This window comes from Neurospora crassa, linkage group VI (assembly GCF_000182925.2).
Source record: "Neurospora crassa OR74A linkage group VI, whole genome shotgun sequence".
NCBI classification, from domain to species: Eukaryota; Fungi; Ascomycota; class Sordariomycetes; order Sordariales; family Sordariaceae; genus Neurospora; species Neurospora crassa.
This window is the reverse complement of record NC_026506.1, coordinates 1757136-1769216: the sequence shown is the minus strand read 5'-3', so window position 1 is coordinate 1769216 and position 12081 is coordinate 1757136. Positions and strand designations below refer to the sequence as shown.

Genomic DNA, 12081 nt, shown 5'->3' with positions numbered 1-12081 from the left:
CCTACCCCCTTTTATAGTCTAGTTAATCCTTTTATTACTTTAATTCTATAAGTAATCGATATGCTATTATTACGAGGGTTATAGATTTTAGCCGGTACTGAAAAGTCTAAGCGTATTATAATAAATATTATATTAGTAGAAGTTGAAAAGAATTTAGAGGAGGATTGGTAGTGAGAGGAGTATACGGGGGTGAAGCTATACGGTACTATATATTAGGAGTTAGTATAAGTATAGGCGTATAATTTTAGTTATAAGTATAAGAATTATAATAAGGTTATTAAATATTAAATATATTATATTATAAATAGGAGTATAACCTATTATAATTTTAATATTAAAGATATAGGCAAGTAGGTACGTACTATATCGCTAGGGAAGGCTATAGTAGCTAACTTGCTATTTGAGTTAGTACGAGATATATTAGGTAATAAGGTAGTAGCCGCTTTTAGTAATAGCGATAGTAATAGTAGATATAGGGGAGGAAGTGATAATCTATTAATTAATGTTAATATTATTAATAATATTAATAGCGGTAATAGTAGTACTAATATAGAGATTATAAATAATTTACTATAAATTATACTAAAGAGGGATAATTTTAGAGGTTTATATTAGCTATACCCTCCTCCCCTATACCCGTTATATTTACTACTATATTAATATTTCCTTTCCTACTTTTAATATCTTTAAATTTAGCTATTTTATATTGCCAGCGGTTCTATTACTAATTCGGTAATCGCTAGTAGCTATAATTATAATATAGCGGGCATTTTCCTTCTACTAGGTAAAGTAGTAATTATTAATTTATATACGCTGTTAGAGTATTTTACTATTGTATTCTATAGGTACCCGACCGACCGCGAGATTTTTGTTGCTAGGCGTGTTAATACTAACGCTAACCCTCTTCCTATTTTTATAGCGACTACGGTCTCTATTTGGCTATCGGTACTACTATTAATTATATTATTGTTAGTAGCGGGCGAGGAGGACGAGGGTAAGGAGATTAGAGATTCCTTAGTAGAGGTTGGAGAGTTTTCTATATTACGTCCGTTTGTACTTTCGATTTTCGGTCTTCGTTCGTTATTACTACCCTCTACTCCGCTTAATTGGCCGGTTAAAGAAATTATTATTAAATTTTTTAAGGTGTTCTATAAGTATTATTGTATTGGGTTGTTAATTAAAGTAATATTAGTATATAGAATTCTAATTGTTTTAAAGAATAAGTTCCGGAATAAGGAGGCGTTGCCCGATATATTTGTGTTTAAAGAGTAGTTAGTAAAGTGGTTTACGAAGTTGGGGTTCAATTACGACTTCTATATAGTATTTAGGGATAGTATTAAAAACTTCCTTAAAATTGAATATACGGTATTAATAATATAGTTAAACTATAGTAAGTATATTATTTAACCCCTATTACTGTAATTTAATTAATTAGTATATATTTTAAATTTGTAATTTAATACTATATTCGAATACGGTATTATTAGAGTTCTTGCTTCTATACCGGGTAGTACTACTATTAACGGTCCTAACGAGTAATAATAATATTATAAGTCGATTTATAGTAAAAGAGGGGGGTTTCTAGTATTTTGGTATTATTATATAGATAAATATAATTTTTAGTACTTTTGGTACTTCTAGTATTTTTGGTATTTCTGGTATTTCTGGCATTTTTAGTATATAATTTAATTTAATATATATAAATCTATTTCTCCCTTCTATATTCTTTACCGCCGCCTAAATATAGTACCCGTTTCTCTATATTCGATTAGCTTATTAATATATAATTCGCTATACTTTTTATTAATATTATTAAATTAATTTATTATTAGTTTTATATTCTTAAAATAACTATAGATTTATTGTACTTTATACCCTATATCCTACGCTAATCGCTTAAGAAACGTAGTAAAGTTGTTGTTTAATATTTTATTATTACCCTTATTATAATATACCCTCTTGAATTACCGTTTAAAATTATTAAAGTATATTTCGATAGGGTTAAATTCGGGAGAGTACGGTAGCAAATACTATAATAGAACCCCCTTCTAATTATATACGTACTAGAGTTCGATACGGGGGTACTAGCTAGTGTTATTTATTATTAAAATATTATTGCGATTAGGAAATAGATTTATTTTAGGGAGCAAGTATTTTACTATCTAATTCCAAACCCCGGCTAAATCCGTTGTACCTCTAAATACTAGTATATTGAGTAGCTTATTTACTATAATAGTTAGGAGGAAGTAATATTGTATATTGCGTACAAACTTACTTAATATTATTGTAATAGTATTGTAGGGTGCCTAATTAGTATAATAAGTGCCGTCCCTTCGGTTTATATTAAACTTATTATAAAATACAAATATCTTTATAATAAATAAAAAGATTTTTAATATCTACTTAGTTACTAGTATAGGGGATTATTATAATACTTTTATATAGAGTCGCTTCTTCTTCTACTTCTCCTATTAAAGGTACTACTATATAGTCTCGGTTGAAATGTATACATTATATTCGTTGGCTAGAAAGGTATAGATTTCGTTGAAGTATAAATTAAGTTTCAATATAAGGAGGTTTATAATTTCCTTTATAATATTAGTTATAATTAATAAAGTATAGGGAGTAATATAGTATATATTATACTTTAAGCGCCTATATAGGAAGCTTTTTAATATTCTAGGAAGCTTATAATAGTAAAAATATTTTGCTAATATCCGATAAAATATATTTATATTTCTACGTACTCCTTATATTTATACTAATAGTTTTAGTAATGTTATTAGGATATTCGTTATTTATTAGTATTATTATTATTAATACCTTCTAGCGGGTATTGGGGTAGTGTACTATATTGATAACGGTTTAAAAGATAATATAAATATTAAAATAGATAATTGCACGACGTAGAGCATTAAAATATCGACTTTTTGCACTAGTTTTGGCTAGATTTCGATGTTAAATAATTGAGTTGAGTCGTGTAAAGCGATGTCAAATGGCCAGATTTGTCAAATGCGGTGTGTGTGTGTGTGCACGCACACACACCTCTTGCTAAGACTGCACAGGCGATTGAGTGTGGGAACACCATGTCGCCCATATAGCGGGCAAGGGTTGTTTCTGCTAGTTCGGCGTGCTAGGTTTCTTTCCGGTGACAGGAAACCAACACGGCCGGGGGAGCCTGGATGGCAAAGGGGGATTGCAGTGCCATCGGCGCTTCTTGGCGGATAGAAGCTCCAATCGACGTCGACTTGCTCAGGTACCAGCCGAGCCAGCCATGCAAGCAGAGGGGACATTCTGCCGAACTCCGCAAATTCGTTGTGGTCTGTTTTCTTTCTTGTTTTTCTTTCTTCATTTTCGAACGGTATTGTGACGAAACTAGGTGCTGACTGTTAAGTGTACCCGATGAGAAAATTCAAAAAAAAACAACGGCATAGTTGATTGGTGGTTGATGTCAAAAGCCGTTGGATCAACGGGACGCCTCCCCGTCTTTGTCGACCTTTCCCTAACCGACCCTCTCGTTGGAGGCTCCACCAGCTCACACTACTGCAGTGTACAACTATGTACATTAGTTGGGGCAGGTACATCCTTCCAGAAGCAAACTCTGATACAGTGGAATCCCCTGAAACAGCATGTAACTCAGAGTAGGGAATTCTGGGCACCAAATAGCACGCACACATGTTAACTTATGCAATATCTGGCTCCTGGAGGATGCAGTTACAGGGGTCCTTACTGCACCATTCTTTCACTGACAAAAGTGGAAGAGGGAATCCATGTCAGGTCCATGACCAGATGTTATCGGCACATCACCGCCTTTCTCTGGTCTACCAGGTTACCTACCTACCTATCCGGTCCATTTTCCACGAGCACGTACTTCCCCCAGCTCTTCGTAGCAACGTGGAGATGATGGCCATCTCGTCAACCTTCAAGACGAGGGGTCTCCGGGGAAAGACACAAAAGAATGGAAATGGTGCCGAAAACAATCTAAATTCTTTCAATCGCCAAGATATTCTGGGAGGCTCTGAACCCCCGCGGTACGTACCCTATCACACACTGCATTTGGTGAGCAGCGAGGATGTCGATTGTCGACGACTTGTGGGGGACGGTGGAGCTACAAATACGGCATGCCATTGGTCAATATCAACTGGAATCCTTCCCGGTGGGCGTGAAGGGTGTGGTCCCGAAACACTACCATGTGCTTTTCTCGTGTCCAGAGTGATACACTACAGCGAGGTACCCATTTCTTTTCCAGACAAGTCGTCCAGTGATGGTTAGGTATATACCCTCAAGAGTAGTTATCGCTCTGGAAGCTCGGTGATCGGCCAACTCAAAAGAGTGAGGAGGGGTCATGACAAGTGCAACTTAAGTCGGCGAGTGACTCGAATGACCGCTCTTTTCTAGTCGTAGTTTCTCTGACCGTATCGTGTCTCCTCCACCCTCCCTTGTTGACCACAATGAATCATTATGATATTTACATATCACGTACCCAGCATGATTGTGTTGCCTAGTTGACTTGACCCCACTCATCAACGTGTCCATTCATGCCGCTTGCATGTGCAGCAAAGCCATCTCAACCAGACAACGCCATCTACAAATCGACCAAGATATAGTACATTCTGTGCATCACACATAGGTACAGGACGGCAAGTGCATACCTGCTTCAACGTTTTAGTTGTATCACCTTACATGTAGGGATCTGGTGGCGTGTCTTGTACCACGGTATTTCACTTCGTTATTTGAATACCTATGTCTAGTTCACCGTCGATATGATACGCTACGTCCCACACGCACCGCATATCGCCAACCATCCGATTAAGGTTTTCCCCACGGTCTTGTCCAGCCCGTTAGTTTCTCTTTATTTTCAGCAATTCTTTTTTCTTCTTTTTATATGTCATACCCAACCGCGAACCGGAGACAGGACCAACGAGGTTTGGAGTCTCCTGTGGGGACACCATCCTTCGCATCCCCAAAGGTAACCTTCTCCGCCTCAGCTTTCTCATGGGTTACATGCCGTCATCCGCGGTTCTGCCTTAATATGTATCCCCATGTTGTGTTAATGTTTGTTCTTCCTGGATTACAAATCCAACATCGGTTTCCTTGCCTCATCGTTGTATTTGGTTGCTCACTCCTTTCTCTGTGGTTCTGTTCGTCTTCCTACAAACACCGGTATCGTATCGAATACCTTGAAGATCCATGTTCTGCCGAATGGCGGTTGTGGTCAAGGACGATAAGATTTATCGTCAAGAAATGAAGATACCGAGCGTTCGCCGTTGATCGCCGCGATTATCAGCTACATACCTACCTATGTGATTGACATCGATCATGGAAGTCAGTCAGCCAGCCATTTCTTCATCCTCCCCATGGCCGGAGCGCTCATATCACGAAGAGTTATAACTTCTCCCCAGCTCTTAAAAAAAAAAAAAAAAAAAATTAAAAAAAAAAATATATATATATAAAAAAAAATACATCTCTTGCACTGTACCGTTGGTACGTCGCAACAAAAGAGGAGCATGCAATTTCGCGACACTTGCCGTTCGGGAGGGAGCACCCCAGACTCTTGTGACAACCAGTATGTAAACTGTTAGTGACGGAAGCTTATCATTGCTCGTCATCATCTCGGCCCCCTCTCCCCCGGGCACGGGGTGGCGGAGGGAAACAAGTGGGGTTTCCGCCGACCGACCGACTGACCGACCGACCGACCGACCGGAGAAGTGGAGTGGACGGAACCGCAACGTTCCCCGTCCCGGGACTACCTACAACGGGGCATCGACAGTGCAAAACACTTGAAATGCGGAGTTGGAGTCACACCGTAGCCTATTTGCGCATTTCTCACTCGTATACAGTAGCAGTAACATTAGATGTCCCAAAGTCTAATATCACAATCTTTTTTTTCACGTCGTTACGGAGAGGCAGGAGCCGGGCCCGAAGATTCGGGCAAGGTACATAGCAACTTGAGTATCTGTCACTCCTCGAATAAATTGGCATATCCATCTCTGTCTTCAACAACAATCACAATCTGTTTACTTTGTCTTCTTCTGTCAATACTAATATAGCTTGTATATTCGTCGTCGGTCGTTCTTTGCATCAGGCTGATGAGATTGGTAACATACGCTTGTGAGATGTGAACCCATTTTCCTGATTGGTAGGTATTTTGTAAATTCACATCCCAAAATTCGGTAGCCGCAGTATAGGAAGAAGACAGGCTAAGATCTGCGTGAGTCAGCATGACAGTATGGCATCGAGAGAATAGTCAACAAGACTGTTGAAGAAAGACAAGAATTGTAGGTCGGGGGGGGGGGGGGGGGGGGGGGAGTTGGAAGAGAAAAAGAAAATGAAAAAAAGGAAGAAACAAAAAAGGTCATAGATAAAAGGATGGAGTAATCCGATGGTCATGTTACTGACAGAGTCTTCCCGTATGACCGGCTTATGACGGACCCATATTTGCCAGCAACAAAAATACCTATCTTGGAATGTAGCTACCATGGTCAGAAGGGGTTCCTCCGCGTAGGGGGTGGTAGTGAAGTGGAAAAACCAAGATGATTTAATTTAAAACTGCGTTGCGAACTGACGGGTAAACCACAAGAGGAACGAACAATATTGCGTCCTCCTCTCATCGTCTATAACCGGCATGCAATCATCATTGGAATGCGAATTTACGTCCGAGTTCGCTGTGTAAGAGAAAATCAACCTTGATATAGAAAAAGGAAAAGAAAAAAGAAGAACCCCAACCCAACCAAAAAGCGCTCTTGCAAGCTACTGTAACCGATTCCTGAACCCGTCCGTCCATTCCCCCGCCATGACGTAGAGAATCAGAAAGAAAGCCCAAAGGATATTTGTGCGTGTGATACAAATCAATGCCAGGTTTAGAGGAAGATGTAAAAAAGAAGTGATCAACAGTCCGTTGTCCAGATGCTTGCGCACACAATTCCTTACTCCTTACCTACAAAACCTGATCCTCCCCTTTCAATATCCATTTAAACCCAAGTTCCAGCCTACAACTTCGACCTCAAAGCTCCGACTCAGCCCCATTCTGTTCGATCGCCATCGGACTCCCGTTCTGCTTTTGCCTCCTAGGAGGCCCCCGCCGCCTCGAAGCTGTCCTGCTGCTCACACCCATGCTCTCGTCCTCGTCATCCGACCCTTGTTGTTCCGCATAGCGACGAGCCTCGTCCAGCACGCTCAAGTCGTCAGGCTTGCTGCGCAACCACTGCATGCGTGGCCCGGAACGCGCGATTTCTGACACCTTGAACCCGTAGATCTTGGGCTGGTAAATCTTGCCCCTGCCCAGCCCCGGCGCTATGTTGCGCGCGTACATGCCGTTAATGACGGTGGTGTCGTCAGAGCCGGATCGTGTGAGATTGCTAACGCTCTCAGCGCCGGTCTTGGTCAAGTCGTATTCGGGGAAGGTCATGAGGAAGAGCGCGCCAAAGGTGCGGCCGAAGAAGGCGCCGTCCACCGTCTGGAAGCGGCTGTTTGGCGGTACGTAGACGTCCAAGCAAGACGGGCAGAACAGCTTAACCGTGTCTTCGCCGGGCGTGTCCGAGAGGCCGACGGGCAGCGTGCGGGTCTGGTTGCAGTTTGTGCGTGGGCAGATGCCGAAGTGACCGAGCTCGTATTTTTCCGACATTTGCTGGATACCCGCCCGCGAGCAGATGAAGCGCTGATGGATCAGACCGTACAGCATCTCGGCCGAGGACTCGATCACAGAAAGATCGCTCGCGATGCGGCTGTGATGTCTCCTTTCGCCGTGGGGCTTGTTGATGCCGTCGCCACCGGACATGTCTTCCTCGTCCTCCTCGTCCTCCTCCTCCTCGTCATCATCGTCCTCGGGCTCGACATCAAGGATCATCTAGTCAGGTTAAAACCACAATGATTAGCTGCTGACGTAACGGACAAAAAGGTTCCAGAACAAGCATACCTCGAGAGCCTCCTTGTACATGGCGACCTGGGTCTGCAGGCCAGTAAGGTTGAAGTCATCTTCGATGAATTCTTCTGACACTTCGGCAAAATACTCGTGTCCCAGGAGGGAGCAGAAAGATGCGATCCATGACTCTGGAACGCCCGACGAGCTCGACATGGTGGAATTGGATATGGAAGCGACGCGAAACGATTCGAGTGTTTGGCGACGGAGTAGGCGTTCGATGAGGCTGTTGGTACCGCTATCGGACGTTATCTGATGAGTGCGATCGAAAGGCGCAAGACGACGACTGGGTATAGCTAGTGTCCCTTGGGGTCGACGCTCATCTGCGATGCTGGATGGAAGGGTTCAATTGTTTATTGCGTAGACATGACCGAGCGCATGAGATGGCGCAAATAGATGGACGAAAGGACAGACAGAATAGCTAGGCGCTTCAATGATTGTCTACGTGGTGTTGCAGCGAAGGAGGTGGTTGGTGGTTCCCTTCCTGTGCTGTTTTTGGAGTTTGCGCTAACGGAGGCCGTCGACTCGATGGCTCAGTCTGTTTGCCTTTTGGGGTTGCTCGAGAAGAAGCCCGCGCCCTCATTTCGTGCTACAGCCCACTCGTGGGTGTCTGGTCTGTGCGGCGCGCCCCGTCTTTTCAGTCTGGGCCCTTCCCAATCCTCCTCGTTCAACCCTTCCCGCAGGGAGCAGCCCCGCGCCCAGCCCCACGGTAGTATGATGCCTGATTTTTGCGCCTTCTCACATAACCCTGCTGAGCCCTGCCACATGCGCGTGCGGCAGCGCGTCGGAACCCAACCGTCTACTTTATCAGGTGGAACCAAGATAAGTAAAGGGTCCATTTGGTGATGGTTGATGAACGCAAAAGGTAGCTGGCTAGACCCAAACTGGTCCCTGGCTAGTCCCCCCCACATACTTTCGCTGAGTAAGCCCAGCCAGCCGCCCAGCCGCCCAGCCAGTACACACATACAATAGAGGCCACGTAACCGATGCCCGCGCATTACTAGATCTACGTCTTTTACGTTATTCTTTTTTATATAAGGGTATTCAAAAATCGTTAATCTAGTTAATTATCCTAATAATCTACTACTAAGGCGGTTAATACTATAGTTGCTAGTAATACTACTGTCCTCTTTGCTAGTTCTAATACTATACTTATTGCCTAGAGTTAGAGTGTACGTGCCTACCCTAATTTTAATACCCGTTGTATAAATACTATCCAAAGTACTACCTAGAGTATTGGAGAACCCCTATATTATATCCCTATAAATATACTAGAAATATTAGAGGTAGTGCTATAGGGGCTGGAATTCGCTTATACTATATTGCTAGTATAACCTATCCCTCCCCTTATTATTAGTTAGAAGGTGGCGGACTATCCTAGTATTAAGGCAGCTATTTAATAGAAGCTAATAATTTATAATTGAATTAATTAGGGCCGGTAGGAGTTAGTATATAGTTATAAGATGGCTATTACTAAATTAGCGGCTATTATTAAACTTAGGGATAAGGAGATAGAGAGGGTGTTAGAGTTCTCTATAAGGGAGTTGGGGGGTAAAAAAGCGAAGGTAAGGGAGCTAGCGGTATTTTTAATATTAATATTTGCTATAATATAATACTTTCTATAAAGTTCTAAATAAATACTTCTAAATCTACCCGCGTAAGGCCCTCTCCTATTAACTCCTACGTTACCGCTCGTTAAATACCTCCTCCTCCTTTACTTTTACTATAGTAGCGAAATATAAATATTAGCGCCCTCCCCCTTCTCTAAGTATTTTACTATATTACCCGGTAGGGCGGTTTATTATAAGAGAATATATAGTAGTTATTATACTGGTTACGGTTGATAAATATGGGGTTAATGGGTTAGGCGGACAATCCTTAATTACCTTTAAAATTATATAGTTTATAAACCTCCGGATTTATAAAGTTATATTCCGATACTCTACGTATATAATCTATAAGGTTTAGATCGGGGATAATTATTTATTATTGGCGATTAAGTAATATAGTAGGGTTTTAGATTGCATAGGCGTATTATTTAACCTCTATTAATTTAGTACGCCTATTTAATTTCAATTACTAGTATATATTTATATTCCTTATTATTAATAATATTAGGGGATCTATCTATAATAATCTTCATATAAAATATTTGTAGGGTAAGCCGTACTAAATTGTAAATACTTTTTTATAATTGGTATTTAGGTTTTAAATTAGGTTTTTAAACTAATTGTTATATATGTAGTAGTATTAGTACTATAGAAGTTTGAGGGTATACGGCGCTACCTATAAATAAAAAAAAGGAGGTTAATTATATAAACCTTTATATATAAGGGTAATAATAAAAGGAGTGTAATTAATGTACTTTTAATATTAAATTGTTAAATATCCCTACTCTTTTATATTTATAGAAATAAGACTACTTCGCTTTTACAAATCTCAATTTGAATCTCTCTCGTTAAAAGCGGTACGAAGTTTGTATATATTTATATAATTAATTTAAAAAGGAGAATTGATTTTTAAGTAAGTACTTAATAATTTTATATGAAAATTCGATTCTACTATTTACCCGGATACTATAATTTCTAAGCTTCAATACTATGTAGTTACTATACTTATTAATCTATAGTAAGTAATATTTATAGAAGTAAGCTAGTAGAATTATAATAAAAGGTCGTTAATTGAATAAATAAAGACGGTGGGTGAAAAAAGAATATAGTTTATAGTAGAAATAATAGGGGTAATATAATATATTAATTTATAAGTCTGTTTTTTAAATTCATAGTATAGTAAATACTATATCCGTTTAAAGTAATCCTTATTATTAATATATACTACTTACTTCTACCTAATTTAAAATCCCTTGTATATATTTTAATAAAACCGACAAATAGGGTTAAAAGCTAGTATATTACAATATTGTAGAGCGACGGCTTTAATTAGCGGTTTATTAACTACTTTACAAACCCCTTATTTATTATTATATTATTAAGTAAAGCGGTTAGTAGTAGTAGTATTGTTAGCCTCTTCCGGGTCTTCTTTATTAGGGTTATTGTCGGTGTGTTTATTAATATTGATATTATTACTATTATTATTAATTAGAGTAATATAAAATGGGGGATTGGGGCTACGGCTATCTAAATCCCGGGTAGTTAGCGGGGGATTTAATATATTAACGGCCGGGATTAGTTTAGTACTACTTAATTGAATTTACTTTTTTTTAATATAGTAGTTTATGTTCTTTATAATATATTATACGTAGAGTTAGTAAAGTACGTTTAGGTATATTATAATAGCGGCCTTTTTAAATCCTCGGTCGAAGTCGGTAATAAGTACTACGGGATTAAGAATTTTATAATCCTTTTAAAATTTCTTTAAATAATTAAGCTACTACTAGAAGTCTTTTTATCTTTCTCCGTTCGAGAGATTAAAGGTAATATTAAAGTTATAATTTAATATATCGATGTTAGTAACGTTAAGGAGGGGAAGGTTGAAGCGGTTTACCTATATAGAGATATAGTTAATTAATTGTACTATAGTATATTATAGTGGGAAATTGACTTTTTTTTATAAAATCGACTTTTTTTTATAAAATCGGTTTTTTTTAAAGAAATCGATTTTATAAAAAAAAGTCGGTTTCCTATATAATAGTATATAGATTACTTACTTTATACGTATTATCTACTAGTAATATATAGGGATTTTACTTCTATATTTAAATATATTAGTTGAATGTTTAAAAGACCCGCGATACCCTTTGCTAGTTAGGAAAGAGGGGGTTATAATTAATAAAGTATTTAATGTTATAGAGGTTCTTATATTACTTTAGAAGGTTAATAAATATTTTTATTGAAGTATAAGGATTATATTTTATATAACGAATACCCTTTTGGATATTTAAAACCTCCTAGGTAGTAATAGGGACCCGGAGACTGCATAACTCAATTACTAGACTATTACGATCTATAATTTAAATAGCGGCGAAATCTTCTTCTTTAATATTGAGGGTGCCGTTCAAATAATAAGTAATTTAATGAGAGTTTATTCTAGTAATACTAAATAGCTTTTCGATAGCGGTATTAATAGTATCTTTATAATAGCGGCGTACCTATTATTAATATATAATATTATTAGTAAAGTTAGTGATATTAATATAGTAGTTA

The 12081-nt window shown here is 38.9% G+C and overlaps 1 protein-coding gene across 1 annotated transcript; it reads right to left on the bottom strand.

Moving 5' to 3' along the window:
- Positions 1–6461: 6461 nt before the first annotated feature.
- On the bottom strand, positions 6462–8507 carry ckb-1 (casein kinase II regulatory beta subunit-1). The gene is made up of 2 exons (XM_955354.3): positions 7916–8507; positions 6462–7846 (listed from the first exon to the last, which is right to left on the bottom strand). Exons 1-2 carry the CDS (start codon positions 8072–8074, stop codon positions 7004–7006), a joined length of 1002 nt encoding a protein of 333 aa, XP_960447.1. The 5' UTR covers positions 8075–8507; the 3' UTR covers positions 6462–7003.
- Positions 8508–12081: the final 3574 nt, after the last annotated feature.